The sequence below is a fragment of the Tachyglossus aculeatus genome, chromosome 1, assembly GCF_015852505.1.
Source record: "Tachyglossus aculeatus isolate mTacAcu1 chromosome 1, mTacAcu1.pri, whole genome shotgun sequence".
Taxonomy (NCBI): Eukaryota; Metazoa; Chordata; class Mammalia; order Monotremata; family Tachyglossidae; genus Tachyglossus; species Tachyglossus aculeatus.
This window is the reverse complement of record NC_052066.1, coordinates 2917777-2943515: the sequence shown is the minus strand read 5'-3', so window position 1 is coordinate 2943515 and position 25739 is coordinate 2917777. Positions and strand designations below refer to the sequence as shown.

The following is a 25739-nucleotide window of genomic DNA, read 5'->3' as shown; positions in this document are numbered from 1 at the left end:
ATTCTATTTATTTTATTTTGTTAGTATGTTTGGTTTTGTTCTCCGTCTCCCCCTTTTAGACTGCGAGCCCACTGTTGGGTAGGGACTGTCTCTATATGTTGCCAATTTGTACTTCCCAAGTGCTTAGTACAGTGCTCTGCACATAGTAAGCGCTCAATAAATACGATTGATGATGATGATGATTGTGGTATTTGTAACAATAACCATAGTAACCACTCTGGTATGTGTAACAGTAACCATGGCAACCATTCTGGCATCTGTGAAGCGCTTACCGTGGTCATCAGGGGGTCCCACGGGAGGCTCATAGCCTTCATCCCCGTTTTCCAGATGATATCACTGAGGCCCGAGCCGCGTGGCCTAGTGGAAAGAGCGCGGGGTTGGGAGTCCGAGGATGCGGGTTCTAATCCCGGCTCCGCCACTCGTCTGCTGGGTGACTTTGGGCAACTCACTTCGCTTCTCTGGGCCTCGGTGACCTCAAAAGGGGATTATTATTATCGTTATTATATCAATCAATCGTATTTATTGAGCGCTTACTGTGTGCAGAGCACTGTACTAAGCGCTTGATTATATGATTATATATTATTATTATCATCATCAATCGTATTTATTGAGCGCTTACTATGTGCAGAGCACTGTACTATGTGCAGAGCATTATTATGATAATAATAATGGCATTGCCAGTTGTGTGACTTTGGGCAAGTCATTTAACTTCTCTGTGCCTCTGTTACCTCATCTGTAAAATGGGGATTAAGACTGTGAGCCCCACGTGGGACAACCTGATCACCTTGTAACCTCCCCAGCGCTTAGAACAGTGCTTTGCACATAGTTAAGTGCTTAATAAATGCCATTATTATTATTTGTTAAGCGCTTACTGTGTGCAGAGCACTGTACTAAGTGCTTGATCATATGATTATATATTATTAATATTATATCCCCCCATCTTACCTCCTTCCCTTCCCCAGAGCGCCTGTATATATGTATATATGTTAGTACATATTTATTACTCTATTTATTTATTTATTTATTTTACTTGTACATATCTATTCTATTTATTTTATTTTGTATCTTTGGTTTTGTTCTCTGTCTCCCCCATATGTTGCCAACTTGTACTTCCCAAGCGCTTAGTACAGTGCTCTGCACACCGTAAGCGCTCAATAAATACGATCGATGATGATGATTATTATTATCATTATTATGATAATAATAATGGCATTTGTTAAGTGCTTACTGTGTGCAGAGCACTGTACTAAGCGCCTGCTTATATGATTATATGTTATCATCATCATTATTATGATAATAATAATGGCATTTGTTAAGCACTTACTGTGTGCAGAGCACTGTACTAAGCGCTTAATTGTATGATTATACATTATCATCATTATTATGATAATAATAATGGCATTTGTTAAGCGCTTACTGTGTGCATGCAGAGCACTGTACTAAGCGCTTGATTGTATGATTATATATTATTATCATCATTATTATGATAATAATAATGGCATTTGTTGAGCGCTTACTGTGTGCAGAGCACTGTACTAAGCACTTGATCATATGATTATATATTATTATCATCACTATTATGATAATAATGGCATCTGTTGAGCGCTTACTGTGTGCAGAGCACTGTACTAAGCGCTTGATCATATGATTATATATAATTATCGTCATTACTATTATAATAATGGCATTTGTTAAGCGCTTACTGTGTGCAGAGCACTGTACTAAGCGCTTGATCATATGATTATATATTATTATCATCATTACTATGATAACAATAATGGCATTTGTTAAGCGCTTACTGTGTGCAGAGCACTGTACTAAGCGCTTGATCATATGATTATATATTAATATCATCATTACTATGATAATAATAATGGCATTGGTTAAGCACTTACTGTGTGCAGAGCACTGTACTAAGCGCTTAAGTATATGATTATATACTATCATCATTATTATGATAATAATAATGGCATTAGTTAAGCGCTTACTGTGTGCCGAGCACTGTACTAAGCGCTTGAGTATATCATTATATATTATTATCATCATTATTATGATAATAATAATGGCACTTGTTAAGCGCTTACTGTGTGCAGAGCACTGTACTAAGCGCTTGATTGTATGATTATATATTATTATCATCATTATGATAATAATAATGGCATTTGTTAAGCGCTTACTGTGTGCAGAGCACTGTACTAAGTGCTTGATTGTATGATTATATGTTATTATTATCATTATTGTGATAATAATAATGGCATTTGTTAAGCGCTTACTGTGTGCAGAGCACTGTACTAAGTGCTTGATCGTATGATTATATATTATTATCATCATTATTGTGATAATAATAATGGCATTTGTTAAGCGCTTACTGTGTGCAGAGCACTGTACTAAGTGCTTGATTATATGATTATGTATTATTATCATCATTATTATGATAATAACATGGGGGCTCAGGAGGCAGGGATAAATGCCACTGTTATTATTATTAATGATTATTATTATTGTTATTTCTGGAGGTGGAGGGAGGTGTGAGGCTGCGGAGGGGTGGAGGGGAGGCCGAGGGCTCGGGAGGCAGGGATAAATGCCACCGTTATTATTATTAATCATTATTATGATTGTTATTTCTGGAGGTGGAGGGAACTGTGAGGCTGTGAGGGGCGGAGGGGAGGCTGAGGGCTCAGGAGGCAGGGATAAATGCCACTGTTATTATTATTAATGATTATTATTATTGTTGTTTCTGGAGGTGGAGGGAAGTGTGAGGCTGCGCAGGGGCGGAGGGGAGGCCGAGTGCTTGGGAGGCAGGGATAAATGCCACTGTCATTATTATTAATGATTATTATTATTGTTATTTCTGGAGGTGGAGGGAAGCGTGAGGCTGCGAGGGGCGGAGGGGAGGCCGAGGGCTCGGGAGGCAGGGATAAATGCCACCGTTATTATTATTAATGATTATTATTATTGTTATTTCTGGCGGTGGAGGGAAGTGTGAGGCTGCAAGGGGCGGAGGGGAGGCTGAGGCCTGGTGTGAGGCGGGGGGCTCGGGAGGCAGGGATAAATGCCACTGTTATTATTATTAATGATTATTATTATTGTTATTTCTGGAGGTGGAGGGAAGTGTGAGGCTGTGAGGGGCGGAGGGGAGGCCGAGGGCTCGGGAGGCAGGGATAAATGCCACCGTTATTATTATTAATGATTATTATTATTGTTATTTCTGGAGGTGGAGGGAAGCGTGAGGCTGCAAGGGGTGGAGGGGAGGCTGAGGGCTCGGGAGGCAGGGATAAATGCCACTGTTATTAATATTAATGATTATTATTATTGTTATTTCTGGAGGTGGAGGGAAGTGTGAGGCTGCGAGGGGCGGAGGGGAGGCCGAGGCCTGGCGTGAGGCGGGGGGCTCGGGAGGCAGTTATAAATGCCATTGTTATTATTATTAATAATTATTATCATTGTCATTTCCGGTGGTGGAGGGAAGCGTGAGGCTGCGAGGGGTGGAGGGGAGGCCGAGGGCTTGGGAGGCAGGGATAAATACCACTGTTATTAATATTAATGATTATTATTATTGTTATTTCTGGAGGTGGAGGGAAGTGTGAGGCTGCGCAGGGGCGGAGGGGAGGCCGAGGGCTCGGGAGGCAGGGATAAATGCCACTGTTATTATTATTAATGATTATTATTATTGTTATTTCTGGAGGTGGAGGGAAGCGTGAGGCTGCGAGGGGCAGAGGGGAGGCCGAGGGCTCGAGAGGCAGGGATAAATGCCACTGTTATTATTATTAATAATTATTATTGTTATTTCTGGCAGTGGAGGGAAGCGTGAGGCTGCGAGGGGCGGAGGGGAGGCCGAGGGCTCGAGAGTCAGGGATAAATGCCACTGTTATTATTATTAATGATTATTATTATTGTTATTTCTGGAGGTGGAGGGAAGTGTGAGGCTGCGAGGGGCGGAGGGGAGGCCGAGGCCTGGCGTGAGGCCGAGGGCTCGGGAGGCAGGGATAAATGCCACTGTTATTATTATTAATGATTATAATTATTGTTATTTCTGGAGGTGGAGGGAAGTGTGAGGCTGCGAGGGGCGGAGGGGAGGCCGAGGGCTCGGGAGGCAGGGATAAATGCCACCGTTATTATTATTATTAATGATTATTATTATTGTTATTTCTGGTGATGGAGGGAACTGTGAGGCTGCGAGGGGCGGAGGGGAGGCCGAGGGCTCGGGAGGCAGGGATAAATGCCACTGTCATTATTATTAATGATTATTATTATTGTTATTTCTGCCGGTGGAGGGAAGTGTGAGGCTGCGCAGGGGCGGAGGGGAGGCCGAGGGCTCGGGAGTCAGGGATAAATGCCACTGTTATTATTATTAATGATTATTATTATTGTTATTTCTGGAGGTGGAGGGAAGCGTGAGGCTGCGAGGGGTGGAAGGGAGGCCGAGGCCTGGCGTGAGGCGGGGGGCTTGGGAGGCAGGGGGTCTCTGACTGGCCTCGTTGCGTGGGATGGGGGGTCCCACAGGTCTTGCAGACGGAAGAGGGGGAATCGGGGAGCCCCTCCACCGGCCCGGAAGCCCCGAAGGAAGGCCCTGTGCTGCTCAAGGGGTCGGGGGTCTGCCGGGACCCCAAAGGCCGGGCCTGTCCGCCCCGGGAGCCCCCCGCCCCGGCTCCTCCGGCCCCCACCGTGCCCGCAGCCAAGGGGGCCCAGAGGCCTGGCGAGGCGGAGGCGGTGGGCCCGGCGGACGAGCCCGGCCCTCGCACCCAGCCCCGGTTCCTGGCCGTCCCCCGCCCGTCCCAACCCCTCCAATCCCCCCGTCCCCTTCGGCCCCCCGGGACGGCCCGGGCCCCGCGCCCCGCGCCCCCCAGCCTCGGCTCCCTCGGCTCCCTCGCCTCCTCCTGCTTCGAGCTGAGCGACGACAACCTGGACGGCCAGTACGTAGCACGTGCCCGCCACCCGGGCTAGGCCGCGGTGGACGCGGAGGGGACGGGGGGTCTCTCCCCCACTCAACGGGGGGTGCGGGACGGTGGAGAAGGAAGAATACTTGGAATTGGGAAGAGGGGACGCAGGGTGGCGGGAAGAAGAATACGGAGTGGGAGCGGGGTCAGGGGTCACTGGGCAGCGGGCCCCAAGGTTCCTTCATTCATTCATTCATTCATTCCATCGTATTTATTGAGCGCTGACTGCGTGCAGAGCACTGGACTAAGCGCTTGGGAAGTCCAGGTTGGCAACATATAGTAGAGAAGGTCTCTTAGACTGTGAGCCCGCTGTTGGGTAGGGACCGTCTCTAGATGTTGCCAATTTGGACTTCCCAAGCGCTCAGTCCAGTGCTCTGCACACAGTAGGCGCTCAATAAATACGATTGATGATTGATGATGGTCCCTACCCAAGGTTGGCGTGTCCTTCCCTCCCGTCTCCCCCGCAGGCTGGCGGACCTCCCCGGTGGGACGGCCTTGGGCGAGGTGCAGCTGTCCGTCCGCTATGCTCCCCTCCGACGCTGCCTCGTCGTGCTGGTCTGCGGCTGCAGGTAAAATAATAATAATAATAATAATAATAATAATAATAATAATAATAATAATAATAATAATAACAATAGCAATTATTAAGTGCTTACTATGTGCAATAAATATAATGGCATTATTAACATTAATATAATTAATATATTATTATATATAATATCACATATAATTTATGATAATTATTGTTTATTAGTGCTATGTGTCAGTATATGGTAATTATATATAATATTATATACAATATTAATATGTAATAATGGCATTATTAATGATAATATCATTGATGTATTGTTATATAGGCTGTTATATACTATATGATAATGATTATTTATTATTACTATATATTATTAGTATATGGTGATAATATATAATATGATATATGATATTGATATGTATATATGTTTGTACATATTTTTTACTCTATTTATTTATTTATTTATTTTATTTGTGCATATCTATTCTATTTATTTTATTTTGTTAGTATGTTTAGTTTTGTTCTCTGTCTCCCCCTTTTAGACTGTGAGCCCACTGTTGGGTAGGGACTGTCTCTATATGTTGCCAATTTGGACTTCCCAAGCGCTTAGTACAGTGCTCTGCACATAGTAAGCGCTCAATAAATACGATTGATGAGGATGATGATGATATGCCATGATAATAATGGCATTTATTAAGCGCTTTCTATGTGCAATAATAATGGCATTGTTAATATTAATATAATTAATATGTTATTATATATAATGTCGTATATGATAATCATTATTTATTATTGGTATATATTATCAGTATATGGTAATTATATATAATACATAATATTATATGTAATATTAATATGTCATAATGGCATTATTAATATTAATATAATTAATGTATTACATGATATTATGTAATATATGATCATTATTATTTATTATTGCTGTATATTATTAGTACATAGTAATTATATATAATAGATGATATTATATATAATATTAATATGCCATAATATTAATGGCATAGCACTTACTATGTTCAAAGCACTGTTCTAAGCGCTGGGGAGGTTACAATCAATCAATCAATCGTATTTATTGAGCAGTAATAATCGTATTTATTGAGCGCTTACTGTGTGGAGAGCACCGTACTAAACTCTTGGGAAGTGCACGGTGGCAACATAATGGCATTTATTAAGCGCTTACTATGTGCAAAGCACTGTTCTAAGCGCTGGGGAGGTTACAGGGTGATTTATTCATTCATTCAATCGTATTTATTGAGTGCTTACTGTGTGCAGAGCATTGGACTAAGCGCTTGGGAAGTCCAAGATTGCAACATCTAGAGACGGGCCCTACCCAACATTCATTCATTCATTCAATTGTATTTATTGAGCGCTTACCGTGTGCAGAGCTCTGGACTAAGCGCTTGGGAAGTACAAGTTGGCAACATAGAGAGACGGTCCCGACCCAACAGCGGGCTCACAGTCTAGAAGGGGGAGACATTCATTCATTCATTCATTCAATCGTATTTATTGAGCGCTTCCTGTGTGCAGAGCACTGGACTAAGCGCTTGGGGAGTCCAAGTTGGCAACATATAGAGACAGTCCCTTACCCAGCAGTGGGCTCACAGTCTAGAAGGGGGAGACAGACAACAAAACAAAACATATTAACAAAATAAAATAAAGAGAATAAATATGTACAAGTAAAATAAATAAATAAATACAGTAATAAATATTCATTCATTCAATCGTATTTATTGAGCGCTTACTGTGCGCAGAGCACTGGACTAAGCTCTTGGGAAGTCCAAGTTGGCAACATATAGAGATGGTCCCTAGCCAACAGCAGGCTCACAGTCTAGAAGGGGGAGACAGACAACAAAACAAAACATATTCACAAAATAAAATAAATAGAATAAATATGTACAAATAAAATAAATAAATGAATAGAGTAATAGGTGATCAGGCTGTCCCCCGGGAGGCTCACAGTCTTAATCCCCATTTTACAGATGAGGGAACTGAGGCACAGAGAATAATAATAATAACAATGGCATTTATTAAGTGCTTACTATGTGCAAAGCACTGTTCTAAGCGCTGGGGAGGTTACAAGGTGATCAGGTTGTCCCCCGGGGGGCTCACAGTCTTCATCCCCATTTTACAGATGAGGGAACTGAGGCCCAGAGAAGTGAAGTGCTCAATAAATACAATTGAATGAATGACTCCCCACAGCACATATGTATCTATCTGTAGATATCTGTAATTGATTGTTTTATCTATTTGTATTAATGTCTGTCTCCCCCTCTAGACTGTGAGCCCGCTGTTGGGTAGGGACCGTCTCTAGACGTTGCCAACTTGTACTTCCCAAGCGCTTAGTACAGTGCTCCACACACAGTAAGCACTCAATAAATATGATTGAATGAATGAATGAATGTTTCCAACTTGTACTTCCCAAGCGCTTAGTCCAGTGCTCCGCACACAGTAAGCGCTCAATAAATACAATTGAATGAATGAATGAGTGAATGAAGTGACTTGCCCAAAGTCACACAGCTGACAATCAATCAATCAATCAATCGTATTTATTGAGCGCTTACTATGTGCAGAGACAATTGGTGGAGTCGCTTAGTACAGTGCTCTGCACACGGTAAGTGCTCAATAAATACGATTGATGATGATTTATTACTCTATTTATTTATTTTACTTGTACCTATCTATTCTATTTATTTTATTTTGTTAGTAGGTTCGGTTTTGTTCTCTGTCTCCCCCTTTTAGACTGTGAGCCCACTGGTGGGTAGGGACTGGCTCTACATGTTGCCAATTTGTACTTCCCAAGCGCTTAGTACAGTGCTCTGCACACAGTAAGCGCTCAATAAATACGATTGATGATGATGATGATGATGATTTGAACCCATTTTATTTTATTTTATTTTATTTTTATTTTATTTTGTTAGTATGTTTGGTTTTGTTCTCTGTCTCCCCCTTTTAGACTGTGAGCCCACTGTTGAGTAGGGACTGTCTCTATATGTTGCCAATTTGTACTTCCCAAGCGCTTAGTACAGTGCTCTGCACACAGTAAGCGCTCAATAAATACGATTGATGATGATGATGATGATGACCATTCATTCATTGTCAGTTAGTCGTATTTATTGATCACGCTGCTTCTCTAAAACCACCCCTGTAAAATCACCCATCCTGTGCAAAGCGCTGCGCTCGGCGGCAGGAAACAAACCCGCCCCAGGGGAGGAGGAGGAGGATGATGATGGCATTTGTGAAGTGCAAAGCACTGTTCTAAGCGCTGGGGGGGTCACAGTCACAGTCACAGTGAAGCAGCGTGGCTCAGTGGAAAGAGCCCGGGCTTGAGAGTCAGAGGTCATGGGTTCTAATCAATCAATCGTATTTATTGAGCACTTACTGTGTGCAGAGCACTGTACTAAGCGCTTGGGAAGTACAAGTTGGCAACATATAGAGACAATCAATCAATCAATCGTATTTATTGAGCGCTTACTGTGTGCAGAGCACTGTACTAAGCGCTTGGGAAGTCCAAGTTGGCAACATATAGGGACAGTCCCTACCCAACAGTGGGCTCACAGTCTAGAAGACTAATCCCACCTCGGCCACTTCATTCATTCAATCATTCATTCAATCGTATTTATTGAGCGCTTACTGTGTGCAGAGCACTGTACTAAGCGCTTGGGAAGTACAAGTTGGCAACATATAGAGACAATCAATCAATCAATCGTATTTATTGAGCGCTTACTGTGTGCAGAGCACTGTACTAAGCGCTTGGGAAGTCCAAGTTGGCAACATATAGGGACAGTCCCTACCCAACAGTGGGCTCACAGTCTAGAAGACTAATCCCGCCTCGGCCACTTCATTCATTCAATCATTCATTCAATCGTATTTATTGAGCGCTTACTGTGTGCAGAGCACTGGACTAAGCGCTTGGGAAGTACAAGTTGGCAACATATAGAGACAATCAGTCAATCGTATTTATTGAGCGCTTACTGTGTGCAGAGCACTGTACTAAGCGCTTGGGAAGTCCAAGTTGGCAACATATAGGGACGGTCCCTACCCAACAGTGGGCTCACAGTCTAGAAGACTAATCCCGCCTCGGCCACTTCATTCATTCAATCATTCATTCAATCGTATTTATTGAGCGCTTACTGTGTGCAGAGCACTGGACTAAGCGCTTGGGAAGTAGAAGTTGGCAACATATAGAGACTGTCCCTACCCAACGGTGGGCTCACAGTCTGGATGATACAAGATAGTCGGGTAGGACACAGTCCCCATTCATTCATTCATTCATTCATTCATTCAATCGTATTTATTGAGCGCTTACTGTGTGCAGAGCACTGTATTAAGCGCTTGGGAAGTGAAAGTTGGCAACATAGAGAGACAGTCCCTACCCAACAACGGGCTGCCACTTGTCAGCTGTGTGATTTGGGGCAAGTCACTTCACTTCTCTGGGCCTCAGTGACCTCATCTGGAAAATGGGGTTTAAGACTGTGAGCCCCCAGTGGGACAACCTGATCACCTTGTAACCTCCCCAGCGTTTAAAACAGTGCTTTGCACATAGTAAGTGCTTAACAAATGCCATCATTATTATTATTATTATTATTATTATTGCATTTGTTAAGTGCAAAGTACTGTTCTAAGCACTGGGTAGATACCAGGTCATCAAGTTGTCCGACGTGGGGCTCACAGTCTTCATCCCCATTTTACAGATGAGGTCACTGAGGCCCGGAGAAGTGAAGCGACTTGCCCAAAGTCACACAGCTGACAAGTGGCGGAGGCAGGATTAGAACCCATGACCTCTGACTCCCAAGCCCGGGCTCTTTCCACTAAACTATGCTGCTAGGGAAGAGCTAGTCATTCGTTCATTCCTATTTACTGAGCTCAGGCTGGGTGCAGAGCACTGTGATAATAATAATAATGATAGCATTTATTAAGCGCTTACTATGTGCAAAGCACTGTTCTAAGCGCTGGGGAGGTTACAAGGTGATCAGGTTGTCCCCTGGGGGGCTCACAGTATTAATCCCCGTTTTGCAGATGAGGGAACTGAGGTCCAGAGAGTGAAGCGACTTGCCCAAAGTCACACAGCTGACAATTGGCGGAGCCGGGATTTGAACCCATGACCTGTGACTCCAAAGCCCGCACTCTTTCCACTGAGCCACGCTGCTTCACTGTACTAAGCACCTGGGAGAGAACAAGAGGACAATAAACAGACCCATTCTCTGCCCACAGGGTGTTTACAGTTTACAGCATGGCGTAATGGCTAGAGCCCGGGCCTAGGAGTTAGAAGGTCATGGGTTCTAATCCCAGCTCTCCCACCTGTCTGCTGTGACACCCTGGGCAAGTCACTTCACTTCTCTGGGCCTCAGTTACCCACCTGTAAAATGGGGATGAAGACTGTGAGCCCCACGTGGGGCAGCCTGATCACCTTGTAGATACCCCAGCGCTTAGAACAGTGCTTTGCACATTCATTCATTCATTCATTCAATCGTATTTATTGAACGCTTACTCTGTGCAGAGCACTGGACTAAGCGCTTGGGAAGTACAAGTTGGCAACAAATAGAGACGGTTCCCTACCCGACAGCGGGCTCACAGTCTAGAAGGGGGAGACAGACAACAAAACAAAACATATTAACAGAATAAAATAAATAGAATAAATATGTACAAGTAAAATAAATAGAGTAATAAATAGTCATTCATTCAATCATATTTATTGAGCGCCTACTGTATGCAGAGCACTGGACTAAGCGCTTGGGAAGTCCAAGTTGGCAACATCTAGAGACGGTCCCTACCCAACAGCAGGCTCACAGGCTAGAAGGGGGAGACAGACAACAAAACAAAGTATATTAACAAAATAAAATAAATAGAATAAATATGTACAAGTAAAATAGAGTAATAAATATGTACAAACATATATACATATATACAGGTGCTGTGGGGAAGGGAAGGAGGTAAGAGTGTACATATCTATTCTATTTATTTTATTTTGTTAGTATGTTTGGTTTTGTTCTCTGTCTCCCCCCTTTAAGACTGTGAGCCCACTGGTGGGTAGGGACCGTCTCTAGATGTTGCCAACTTGGACTTCCTAAGCGCTTAGTACAGTGCTCTGCACACAGTAACCCCTCAATAAATACGATTGATTGATTGATTGATTGATAGTGTTTAGTTTTGTATTGTCCTCTCCCAGGTGTTTAGTACAGTGCTGTACACACCGTAAGTTCTTAATACGTTTGAATCGAATGAAAGTATCACTTTTTTTTAAAAAAAAAGAGGTTGTGTGGGAGTGGTGACAGTGGGGTTTGGGTTCTAGATGGGCCACACTGGCTCGGCCCCTCGAACCCAGGGCCCACCTGAGCCCCTTGAAGCCCTGCAGCCCCCCACCACCACCCCAACACCCATCTAGACTTCTTCTTCTTCTTCTTCACAGTCTTCTAGGCCATGAGCCCACTGTTGGGTAGGGACTGTCGTTATATGTTGCCAACTTGGACTTCCCAAGCGCTTAGTACAGTGCCCTGCACACAGTAAGACTGTGAGCCCGCTGTTGGGTAGGGACCGTCTCTCTATGTTGCCAACTTGGACTTCCCAAGCGCCTAGTCCAGTGCTCTGCACGCAGTAGGCGCTCAATAAATACGATTGAATGAATGAATGAGTGAACTGACTCCCCTTTTGGTCCCCCCCCAGGAACCTGCTCCCCTGCGGCCGCAGCAGTGTGGTAGACGCCTACGTGCGGGTCTACCTGCTGCCGGACAGGGGCCGGGCCGGTCGGAAGCGGACGTCCATCAGGAGGAGGACCGTCAACCCCCAGTACGACGAGAGGTGCGGGCGAGGCGCGGGGGTCCCCGGCGGGTGGGAGCGGGTCTGGGGAGATCACCAATCAATCAGTCATCATCAATCGTATTTATTTATTCATTTATTTATTTATTTATTTATTTATTTACTTATTTTAATCATATTTATCATCAATCAATCAATCAATCAATCGTATTCATTGAGCACTTACTGTGTGCAGAGCACTGTCACGGCCTCCTCGGTCTGGGGAGGTCACCATTCAATCAATCATCATCAATCGCATTTATTTATTTATTTATTTATTTATTTATTTATTCAGTTATTTATTTTAATCATATTTATCATCAATCAATCAATCAATCGTATCCATTGAGCGCTTACTGTGTGCAGAGCACTGTCACGGACCCCTCGGTCTGGGGAGGTCACCATTCAATCAATCATCATCAGTCTTATTTATTTATTTATTTATTTATTTATTTATTTATTTATTTATTCATTTATTCATTTATTTATTTTAATCATATTTATCATCAATCAATCAATCAATCGTATTCATTGAGCGCTTACTGTGTGCAGAGCACTGTCACGGCCCCTTCGGTCTGGGGAGGTCACCATTCAATCAATCATCATCAATCGTATTTATTTATTTATTTATTTATTTATTTATTTATTCATTTATTTATTCATTTATTTATTCTAATCATATTTATCATCAATCAATCAATCAATCAATCGTATTCATTGAGCGCTTACTGTGTGCAGAGCACTGTCACGGCCCCCTCGGTCTGGGGAGATCACCAATCAATCAATCATCATCAATCGCATTTATTTATTTATTTATTTATTCATTTATTCATTTATTTATTTATTCATTCATTTATTTATTTTAATCATATTTATCATCAATCAATCAATCAATCAATCAATCGTATTCATTGAGCGCTTACTGTGTGCAGAGCACTGTCACGGCCCCCTCGGTCTGGGGAGGTCACCATTCAATCAATCATCATCAATCGTATTTATTTATTTATTTATTTATTTTTTATTTATTCATTTATTTATTTTGATCGCATTTATCATCAATCAATCAATCAATCAATCGTATTCATTGAGCGCTTACTGTGTGCATAGCACTGTCACGGCCCCCTCGGTCTGGGGAGATCACCATTTAATCAATCATCATCAATCGTATTTATTTATGTATTTATTTATTTATTCATTTATTCATTTATTTATTTTAATCATATTTATCATCAATCAATCAATCTATCAATCGTATTTATTGAGTGCTTACTGTGTGCAGAGCACTGTCACGGCCCCCTTGGTCTGGGGAGGTCACCATTCAATCAATCATCATCAATCGTATTTATTTATTTATTTATTTATTTATTTATTTATTTATTCAGTTATTTATTTTAATCATATTTATCATCAATCAATCAATCAATCAATCGTATTCATTGAGCGCTTACTGTGTGCAGAGCACTGTCACGGCCCCCTTGGTCTGGGGAGGTCACCATTCAATCAATCATCATCAATCGTATTTATTTATTTATTTATTTATTTATTTATTCATTCATTTATTTTAATCGTATTTATCATCAATCAATCAATCAATCGTATTCATTGAGCGCTTACTGTGTGCAGAGCACTGTCACGGCCCCCTCAGCTCCCGGGCTCAGACCCTCCTCAAAGGCCTGTAAAACCCACTGTTGGGTAAGGACCGCTCTATATGTTGCCAACTTGGACTTCCCAAGCGCTTAGTACAGTGCTCTGCACACAGGAAGCGCTCAATCAATGCCATTGAATGAATGAATGAAGTGATCAGGTTGTCCCACGTGGGGCTCACAGTCTTCATCCCCATTTTACAGATGAGGGAACTGAGACCCAGAGAATAATAATATAATAATAATAATGATAATAATAATAATAATGGCATTTATTAAGTGCTTACTATGTGCAAAGCACTGTTCTAAGCGCTGGGGTGGTTACAAGGTGATCAGGTTGGGGGCTCACAGTCTTCATCCCCATTTTACAGATGAGGGAACTGAGGCCCAGAGAATAATAATAATAATAATGGCATTTATTAAGCGCTGACTATGTGCAAAGCACTGTTCTGAGTGCTGGGGAGGTTCCAAGGTGATCAGGTTGTCCCACAGGGGCTCACAGTCTTCATCCCCATTTTACAGATGAGGGAACTGAGGCCCAGAGAAGTGAAGTGACTTGCCCCAGGTCACACAGCTGACAAGTGGCGGAGCTGGGATTTGAACCCATGACCTCTGACTCCAAAGGCCGGGCTCTTTCCACTGAGCCACGCCGCTTCTCCGTACTGTACTGATGTATATATGTTTGTACATATTTATTACTCTATTTATTTATTTATTTATTCTACTTGTCCATATCTATTCTATTTATTTGATTTTGTTAGTATGTTTGGTTTTGTTCTCCGTCTCCCCCTTTTAGACTGTGAGCCCACTGTTGGATAGGGACCGTCTCTAGATGTTGCCAATTTGTACTTCCCAAGCGCTTAGTCCAGTGCTCTGCACATAGTAAGCGCTCAATAAATACGATTGATGATGATGATGCTGAGCGCTGGGGAGAGGATAATACAGCAATAAATGGACACACATTTGTTCATTCATTCAGTTGTACATATTGTGCGCTTACTGTGTGCAGAGAACCGTACTAAGCGCTTGGGAGAGGAGGCTAGAGCAGTAACCGGACACACTCCCCAATGCTTAGAACAGTGCTTTGCACATAGTAAGCGCTTAATAAATGCTATTATTATTATTATTATCATTATTATTATATATATATATTATAATATATAATTATATATATATATTTTATATATATAATAGAAGCAGCGTGGCTCAGTGGCTAGAGCCTGGGCTTTGGAGTCAGACTTTGGGCAAGTCACTTCACTTCTCTGGGCCTCAGTTCCCTCATCTGGAAAATGGGGATGAAGACTGTGAGCCCCCCCGTGGGACAATCTGATCACCTTGTATCCTCCCCAGCACTTAGAACAGTGCTTTGCACATAGTAAGCGCTTAATAAATGCCATTATTATTATTATTATTATTATTATTATTATTATTATTCCCCACCCGCAGGTTCGAATTCTCGGTGGGTCCGGAGGAGGTGACGGGGCGATCGCTGGACGTCGCGGTGAAGAACAGCCGGAGGTTTGGGGGACCCCACCGAGGAAAGAGCCTGGGACAGGTCAGCCTGGGGCTGGGGGTGGCCACCCTGCTGGCCCAGGGGCTTCCCCAGGGGCCGGGGGCCTATTGGAGAAGCAGCGTGACTCAGTGGAAAGAGCCCGGGCTTTGGAGTCAGAGGTCATGAGTTCAAATCCCGACTCTGCCACTTGTCAGCTGGGTGACTTTGAGCAAGTCACTTCACTTCTCTGGGCCTCAGTTCCCTCATCTGGAAAATGGGGATGAAGACTGTGAGCCCCGGGTGGGCCAACCTCATCACCTTGTAACCTCCCCATCGCTTAGAACAGTGCTTTGCACATAGTAAGTGCTTAACAAATACCATTATTATTATTATTATTATTATTGAGCACTTGCTGTGTGCAGAGCACTGGACTAAGTGCAAAAACCTGGCTCTGCCACTTTTCTACTGGTTGATCTTGGGCAGGTCCCTTCACTTCTCTGGGCCTCAGTTCCCTCATCTGGAAAATGGGGATTGAGACTGTGAGCCCCACGTGGGACACAGACTGTGTCCAACCTGCTTAATTTGGATCTAATCCTGGCTCCGCCAATTGTCTCAAGTCGCTTAACTTCTCTGGGCCTCAGTTCCCTCATCTGGAAAATGGGGATGAAGACTGTGAGCCCCGGGTGGGCCAACCTCATCACCTTGTAACCTCCCCAGCGCTTAGAACAGTGCTTTGCACATAGTAAGTGCTTAATAAATACCATTATTATTATTATTATTGAGCACTCGCTGTGTGCAGAGCACTGGACTAAGTGCAAAAACCTGGCTCTGCCACTTTTCTACTGGTTGATCTTGGGCAAGCCCTTTCACTTCTCTGGGCCTCAGTTCCCTCATCTGGAAAATGGGGATTGAGACTGTGAGCCCCACGTGGGACACAGACTGTGTCCAACCTGCTTAATTTGTATCTAATCCTGGCTCCGCCAGTTGTCTTAAGTCGCTTCACTTCTCTGGGCCTCAGTTCCCTCATCTGTAAAATGGGGATTAAGACTGTGAGCCCCACGTGGGACAACCTGATCACCCTGTATACCCCCAGCGCTTAGAACAGTGCTTTGCACATAGTAAGCACTTAACAAATACCATTATTATTATTATTATTATTATTATTATTATTATCTACCCCAGCGCTTAGCATAGTGCTTGGCACATAGCTCCTGGCCTTGGATTCTCCAACAGGACAGTGGGAGGAGCTGAGTACTGGTCATCCTCCTGGACCCCGCTCTCATAATAATAATGGCATTTGTTAAGCGCTTACTATGTGCAAAGCACTGTTCTAAGCACTGGGGAGGATACAAGGTGATCAGGTTGTCCCACATGGGGCTCACAGTCTGAATCCCCATTTTACAGATGAGGTACCTGAGGCCCAGAGAAGTTAAGTGACTTGCCCAAAGTCACACAGCAGAAAACTGGCAGAGATGGGATTTGAACCCATGACCTCTGACTCCCAAGCCCAGGCTCTTTCCATTGAGCCATGCTGCTTCTCATGGTCAAGGGTCGATCTTCTCACTCCCCTGAGTCTCCCCAGTGACCCAGCACGGACTGCCCCCACCCCCCAACTGTCCCCTGTCTATCCCTGACTCTCCCCCATTGACCCAGCATGGACCATCCCACCCCCATAACTCTCCCCTGTCCATCCCTGACTCTCTCCCAGTGACCCAGCATGGACCATCCCACCCCCCTGACTCTCCCCTCTCCACCCCTGACTCTCCCCAGTGACCCAGCATGGCCCATCCCACCCCCATAACTCTCCCCTCTCCATCCCTGCCTCTCCCCAGTGACCCAGCACGGACCATCCCACCCCCCTGACTCTCCTCTCTCCATCCCTGACTCTCCCCAGTGACCTGTTACTGACCATCCAATGTCCCTGACTCTCCGTTCTCCATCCCTGACTCTCCCCTGTTACCCAGCGTTGACCATCCCACCCCCCCAACTCTCCCCTCTCCATCCCTGACTCTCCCCCGGTGACCCAGCACAGACCATCCCACCCTCCTGACTCTCCGCTCTCCATCCCTGACTCTCCCCATTGACCTACTGTCCATCCAACCCCCCTGACTCTCCCCTCTCCACCCCTGACTCTCCCCAGTGACCCAGCGTGGACCATCCGCCCCCACCCCCCGACTCTCCCTTCTCCATCTCTGACTCTCCCCAGTGACCTGTAACTGTCCATCCAACCCCCCGACTCTCCCCCCTCCACCCCTGACTCTCCCCAGTGACCCAATGTGGACCACCCCACCCCCCCGACTCTCCCCCCTCCACCCCTGACTCTCCCCAGTGACCCAGCATGGACCACCCCCCACCCCAACTCTCCCCTCTCCATCTCTGACTCTCCCCCCATGACCCAGCGTGGACCATCCCACCCCCCAACTCTCCCCTCGCCATCCCTGACTCTCCCCAGTGACCTGTTATTGTCCATCCAACCCCCCTGACTCTCCCCTCTCCACCCCTCACTCTCCCCAGTGACCCAGCATGGACCATCCCCCCCCCACCCAACTCTCCCCTCTCCATCTCTGACTCTCCCCCCATGACCCAGCACGGACCATCCCACCCTCCTGACTCTCCGCTCTCCATCCCTGACTCTCCCCAGTGACCTGTTACTGTCCATCCAACCCCCCAACTCTCCCCCCTCCACCCCTGACTCTCCCAGTGACCCAGCGTGGACCATCCCACCCCCACAACTCTCCCCTCTCCATCCCTATCTCTCCCCCAGTGACCCAGCATGGACCATCCCCCCCCACCCCCGACTCTCCACTGTCCATCCCTGACTCTCCCCAGTGACCCAGCATGGACCATCCCACCCCCCTGACTCTCCCCTCTCCACCCCTGACTCTCCCCAGTGACCCAGCATGGACCATCCCACCCCTACGACTCTCCCTTCTCCATCCCTGACTCTCCCCAGTGACCTGTTACTGTCCATCCAACCCCCCAACTCTCCCCCCTCCACCCCTGACTCTCCCAGTGGCCCAGCGTGGACCATCCACCCCCATGACTCTCCCCTCTCCATCCCTGTCTCTCCCCCAGTGACCCAGCATGGACCACCACCCCCGCCCCCCGACTCTCCGCTGTCCATCCCTGACTCTCCCCAGTGACCCAGCGTGGACCATCCCACCCCCCCGACCCTCCCCTCCCCACCCCTGACTCTCCCAGTGGCCCAGCGTGGACCATCCCACCCCCACGACTCTCCCCTCTCCATCCCTGTCTCTCCCCCAGTGACCCAGTATGGACCATCCCACCCACCCACCCCCGACTCTCTGCTGTCCATCCCTGACTCTCCCCAGTGACCTGTTACTGACCACCCAACACCCCTGACTTTCCCCTCTCCACCCCTGACTCTCCCCACTGACCCAGCATGGACCATCCCACCCCCACGACTCTCCGCTGTCCATCCCTGACTCTCCCCAGTGACCTGTTACTGACCATCCAACCCCCTGAATCTCCCCTCTCCACTCCTGACTCTCCCCAGTGACCCAGCATGGCCCATCCCACCCCCCCAACTCTCCCCTCTCCATCCCTGACTCCCCCCCAGTGACCCAGCACGGACCATCCCGCCCCCTTGACTTTCCTCTCTCCATCCCTGACTCTCCCCAGTGACCTGTTACTGACCATCCCACCCCCTGACTCTCCTCTCTCCATCCCTGACTCTCCCCAGTGACTTATTACTGACCATCCCACACCCCTGCCTCTCCTCAGTGACCCAGCCTGGACCATCCAACACCCTTGACCCCAAATGACCCCACAAGGCCCACCCCACACCCCTGACCCTCCCCTCCCCGCCAAGCCCCAGCATGGACCTTTGTGCTTGAATTTCTCCGATCCCCTCCGTGCCTGCGAACCATTCCAGCTTCCCTCTGGGGCCTATTCCAAGAGGATCTCCATCCCCACCCCGGCAGGATGCAGGGAGTAGGGCCGGAGACCCTCACAGTCCCCCAGGAAATGAGGGTCTAATTGGTCCCTTGACAATCAATCAATCGTATTTACAATCATTACAATCATTATAATCAATACAATCAGCAAGGGGGACACATCCTGAGCCCCACGAGGCCCAGGCAGAGGCGCGGGTCGCCCAACGTGCCACCCACCCCTTCGGGCCCCTCTCCCGCCTTGCTCTGTCCTGCTGCAGGTTCTGATTGATTTCTCCGGCGAAGATTTGATCCGAGGCTTTACCCGATGGTGAGTCCAGATGGGGATCGGGAAGCGGGAATTCCCGAGGCTGGAATTCCCAGGGGGCGGGGGGAAGAAGGGCTTCCATTCTCCAGCTATTTATTTTATTTTGTTAGTGTATTTGGTTTTGTTCTCTGCCTCCCCCTTTTAGACTGTGAGCCCAATGTTGGGTAGGGACTGTCTCTAGATGTTGCCAATTTGTACTTCCCAAGCGCTTAGTACAGTGCTCTGCACATAGTAAGCGCTCAATAAATACGACTGATGATGATGATGATCCCCGTCGCCATCCTCCCCCATCCAATCTATCTCGCCGCCGACCCCTGGCTCACATCCTACCTCTGGCCTGGGATGCCCTCCCTCCTCATTCATTCATTCAATCGTATTTATTGAGCGCTTACTGTGTGCGGAGCACTGGACTAAGCGCTTGGAAAGTACAATTCGGTAACAAATACGGACAATCCCTACCCAACAACGGGCTCACAGTCTAGAAGACGGGCTCACACCGACAATGACCCTCCCCGCCCTTCAAAGCCTTACTGAAGGCCCACCTCCTCCAGGAAGCCTTCCCGGATTAAGCCTTTCCTTCCTCTTCTCCCACTCCCTCCTGCATCACGCCTTCCCTGCTCCACAGATCAATCATTTTATTTATTTATATTAATGTCCGAGTGTCCCGCTCTAGCCTGTCGGCTCGTTGTAGGCGGGGAATGTGTCTGTTTATTGTTGTATCGTCCTCTCCCGAGTGTTTAGTCCAGTGCTCCGTACAAGCGCTTAGTACAGTGCTCTGCACATAGTAAGCGCTCAATAAATACGATTGATTGATTGATTGATTGCTCTGCAGAGTAACTGCTCAGTACATTCAATTGTTTACAATTCTATTTATTTTATTTTGTTAATATGTTTTCCAGCGCTTAGAACAGTGCTTTGCATATAGTAAGCGCTTGACAAATGCCATCATCATCATTATCGTTGTCTATTCTATTTATTTTATTTTGTTAGTATGTTTGGTTTTGTTCTCTGTCTCCCCCTTTCAGACTGTGAGCCCACTGTTGGGTAGGGACTGTCTCTATATGTTGCAAACTTGTACTTCCCAAGCGCTTAGTACAGTGCTCTGCACACAGTAAGCGCTCAATAAATATGATTGCTTGATTGATTGATTGATTGATTTTGTTGTCTCCCCCTTCTAGACTGTGAGCCCGCTGTTGGGTAGGGACCATCTCTAGATGTTGCTTACTTGTATTTCCCAAGCGCTTAGTACAGTGCTCTGCACACAGTAAGCGCTCAATAAATACGATTGAATGAATGAATGAATGAATGACCGGGATGAGAAGCAGTGTGGCTCAGTGGAAATGTAATAATAATAATGTAATAATGGCATTTGTTAAGCACTTACTATGTGCAAAGCACTGTTCTAAGCGCTGGGGGGGAGGATACAAGGTGATCAGGTTGTCCCACGTGGGGCTCACAGTCTTAATCCCCATTTTACAGATGAGGAAACTGAGGCTCAGAGAAGTTAAGTGACTTGCCCAAGGTCACACAGCAGACATGTGGCAGAGCCGGGATTCGAACCCATGACCCCTGACTCCCAAGCCCGGGCTCTTTCCACTGAGCCACGCTGCTTCTTGGGAAGAGCCCATGCTTTGGAGTCAGAGGTCATGGGTTTGAATCCCGACTCTGCTCTGCCAATTTTCAGCTGTGTGACTTTGGGCAAGTTACTTCACTTCTCTGGGCCTCAATGACCTCATCTGTAAAATGGGGATTAAGACTGTGAGCCCCCTGTGGGACAACCTGATCACCTTGTAAGCTCCCCAGTGCTTAGAACAGTGCTTTGCACATAGTAAGCGCTTAATAAATGCCATTATTATTATTATTATTATCATTATTATTATTATTATTATTTAGTGAGTCCTTACAATGTACAGAGAACTGGACTAAGCGCTTGGGAGAATCTGAAATAATTGATTACTGAAATACTGATTACTGAAATAATTACTATTCTATTTATTTTATTTTGTTAATATGTTTTGTTTTGTCGTCTGTCTCCCCCTTCTAGACTGTGAGCCCGCTGTTGGGTAGGGACCATCTCTAGATGTTGCCAACTTGGACTTCCCAAGCGCTTAGTACAGTGCTCTGCACACAGTAAGCGCTCAATAAATACGATTGAATGAATGAATGTATGAATGAACTGAGTTGATCGACACGTTCCCTGCCCACAGTGAGTTTTCAGTCTAGAGGGGAGATGGATATTACTCTAAATAAGTCATTTATCATCTGTAATTTAAAGATATGTGCGTACGGGTTGTAGGGTTGAGCGTGGGGCAGATACCCATCTCTATATGTTGCTTAGCGCTTAGTACAGTGCTCTGCACACAGTAAGCGCTCAATAAATACGATTGAATGAATACCCGATGCCCAAAAGGACGTAGATACAAGTGCCCAGATGCTGCAGGATGTTGCCAACTTGTACTTCCCAAGCGCTTAGTCCAGTGCTCTGCACAAAGTAAGCGCTCAATAAATACGATTGAATGAATGAATGCAGGAGGGAAAAGGAGCCGGGAAAAGAGGGTTTGATCGGGGAAGGCTTCTTGGAGGAGGTGTGGCTTCCCACCCGCGCGTCCCCAGTCCATTGGAATTGGGGCATGGACGCTACTATATGTTGCCAACTTGGACTTCCCAAGCGCTTAGTACAGTGCTCTGCACACAGTAAGCGCTCAATAAATACGATTGAATGAATGAATGAATGAATGAACTGAGTTGATCGACACGTTCCCTGCCCACAGTGAGTTTTCAGTCTAGAGGGGAGATGGATCTTACTCTAAATAAGTCATTTATCATCTGTAATTTAAAGATATGTACGTACGCGTTGTTGGGTTGAGTGTGGGGCAGATACCCGTCTCTATATGTTGCTTAGCGCTTAGTACAGTGCTCTGCACACAGTAAGCGCTCAATAAATACGATTGAATGAATACCCGATGCCCAAAAGGACGTAGATACAAGTGCCCAGATGCTGCAGGATGTTGCCAACTTGTACTTCCCAAGCGCTTAGTACAGTGCTCTGCACAAAGTAAGCGCTCAATAAATACGATTGAATGAATGAATGCAGGAGGGAGAAGGAGCCGGGAAAAGAGGGTTTGATCGGGGAAGGCTTCTTGGAGGAGGTGTGGCTTCCCACCCGCGCCTCCCCAGTCCGTTGGAATTGGGGCATTGATGCTACTATATGTTGCCAACTTGGACTTCCCAAGCGCTTAGTACAGTGCTCTGCACACAGTAAGCGCTCAATAAATACGATTGAATGAATGAATGAATGAATGAACTGAGTTGATTGACATGTTCCCTAACCACAGTGGGTTTTCAGTCTAGAGGGGAGATGGATATTACTCTAAATAAGTCATTTATCATCTGTAATTTAAAGATATGTGCGTACGCATTGTAGGGTTGAGTGTGGGGCAGATACCCGTCTCTATATGTTGCCAACTTGTACTTCCCAAGCGCTTAGTACAGTGCTCTGCACACAGTAAGCGCTCAATAAATACGATTGAATGAATACCCGATGCCCAAAAGGACATAGATACAAGTGCCCAGATGCTGCAGGATGTCGCCAACTTGGGCTTCCCAAGCGCTTAGTACAGTGCTCTGCACAAAGTAAGCGCTCAATAAATACGACTGAATGAATGAATGCAGGAGGGAGAAGGAGCCGGGAAAAGAGGGTTTGATCGGGGAAGGCTTCTTGGAGGAGGTGTGGCTTCCCACCCGCGCCTCCCCAGTCCGTCGGAATTGGGGCGTGGACGCTACTATATGTTGCCAACTTGGACTTCCCAAGCGCTTAGTACAGTGCTCTGCACACAGTAAGCGCTCAATAAATACGATTGAATGAATGAATGAATAAATGAACTGAGTTGATCGACACGTTCCCTGCCCGCAGTGAGTTTTCAGTCTAGAGGGGAGATGGATATTACTCTAAATAAGTCATTTATCATCTGTAATTTAAAGATATGTGCGTACGCGTTGTAGGGTTGAGTGTGGGGCAGATACCCATCTCTATATGTTGCTTAGAGCTTAGTACAGTGCTCTGCACACAGTAAGCGCTCAATAAATACGATTGAATGAATACCCGATGCCCAAAAGGATGTAGAAAGTGCCCAGGTGCTGCAGGATGTTGCCAACTTGTACTTCCCAAGCACTTAGTACAGTGCTCTGCACAAAGTAAGCGCTCAATAAATACGATTGAATGAATGAATGCAGGAGGGAGAAGGAGCCGGGAAAAGAGGGTTTGATCGGGGAAGGCTTCTTGGAGGAGGTGTGGCTTCCCACCCGCGCGTCCCCAGTCCATTGGAATTGGGGCATGGACGCTACTATATGTTGCCAACTTGGACTTCCCAAGCGCCTAGTACAGTGCTCTGCACACAGTAAGCGCTCAATAAATACAATTGAATGAATGAATGAATAAATGAACTGAGTTGATCGACACGTTCCCTGCCCGCAGTGAGTTTTTAGTCTAGAGGGGAGATGGATCTTACTCTAAATAAGTCATTTATCATCTGTTATTTAAAGATATGTGCATACGCGTTGTAGGGTTGAGTGTGGGGCAGATACCCGTCTCTATATGGTGCCAACTTGTACTTCCCAAACGCTTAGTACAGTGCTCTGCACACAGTAAGCGCTCAATAAATACAATTGAATGAATACCCGATGCCCAAAAGGACGTAGATACAAGTGCCCAGATGCTGCAAGATGTCGCCAACTTGGGCTTCCCAAGCGCTTAGTCCAGTGCTCTGCACAAAGTAAGTGCTCAATAAATACGATTGAATGAATGAATGCAGGAGGGAGAAGGAGCCAGGGAAAAGAAGGTTTGATCGGGGAAGGCTTCTTGGAGGAGGTGTGGCTTCCCACCCGCGCGTCCCCAGTCCATTGGAATTGGGGCATGGACGCTACTATATGTTGCCAACTTGGACTTCCCAAGCGCCTAGTACAGTGCTCTGCACACAGTAAGCGCTCAATAAATACAATTGAATGAATGAATGAATAAATGAACTGAGTTGATCGACACGTTCCCTGCCCGCAGTGAGTTTTTAGTCTAGAGGGGAGATGGATCTTACTCTAAATAAGTCATTTATCATCTGTTATTTAAAGATATGTGCATACGCGTTGTAGGGTTGAGTGTGGGGCAGATACCCGTCTCTATATGGTGCCAACTTGTACTTCCCAAACGCTTAGTACAGTGCTCTGCACACAGTAAGCGCTCAATAAATACGATTGAATGAATACCCGATGCCCAAAAGGACGTAGATACAAGTGCCCAGATGCTGCAAGATGTCGCCAACTTGGGCTTCCCAAGCGCTTAGTCCAGTGCTCTGCACAAAGTAAGTGCTCAATAAATACGATTGAATGAATGAATGCAGGAGGGAGAAGGAGCCAGGGAAAAGAAGGTTTGATCGGGGAAGGCTTCTTGGAGGAGGTGTGACTTCCCACCCGCGCGTCCCCAGTCCGTTGGAATTGGGGCGTGGACGCTACTATATGTTGCCAACTTGGACTTCCCAAGCGCTTAGTACAGTGCTCTGCACACAGTAAGCGCTCAATAAATACGATTGAATGAATGAATGTGACCTCTTAACCGCCTGTCCACACAGGTGGGAGCTGACCCCAGATGGACGACCCCGCAGCTGATCCGGGATGGCCGGGCGGACGACCCCGCAGCCGACCCAGGACGGGCGGACCCCCCAGCTGACCCCGGATGGACGGGCCCGCAGCTGACCACGGGCAGGCAGATGACCCCCCGAGCGGGCCTCAGATGGACGGAGGGTCGTGGGTTCTGATCCCAGCTTCGCCACTTGTCCGCTGCGTGACCTTGGGGAAGTCACTTCACTTCTCCGGGCCTCAGTTCCCTCATCCGTGAAATGGGGATGAAGACTGTGAGCCCTCTGTTGGCCCCTTCTAGACTGTGAGCCCACTGTTGGGTAGGGACCGTCTCTATATGTTGCCAACTTGGACTTCCCAAGCGCTTAGTACAGTGCTCTGCACACAGTAAATACTTAATAAATACGATTGAATGAATGAATGAATGGGGACTGTGTCCAACCCGACTCTCTTGTATCACCTAGACTGTGAGCCCACTG

The 25739-nt window shown here is 46.3% G+C and overlaps 1 protein-coding gene across 1 annotated transcript in view; it reads left to right on the top strand.

Moving 5' to 3' along the window:
• The window catches only part of ESYT3 (extended synaptotagmin 3), a 149119-nt gene extending 123733 nt beyond the window's left edge, over window positions 1-25386 (top strand). Inside the window, exons 18-23 of the mRNA XM_038752330.1 lie at window positions 4504-4913; window positions 5405-5506; window positions 12148-12282; window positions 15369-15477; window positions 19589-19638; window positions 25254-25386. Of these exons, the coding sequence (XP_038608258.1) occupies window positions 4504-4913; window positions 5405-5506; window positions 12148-12282; window positions 15369-15477; window positions 19589-19638; window positions 25254-25290 (843 nt within the window). The 3' untranslated portion in view covers window positions 25291-25386. The remainder of the gene's footprint in view (window positions 1-4503; window positions 4914-5404; window positions 5507-12147; window positions 12283-15368; window positions 15478-19588; window positions 19639-25253) is intronic.
• The last annotated feature ends 353 nt before the right edge of the window (window positions 25387-25739 follow it).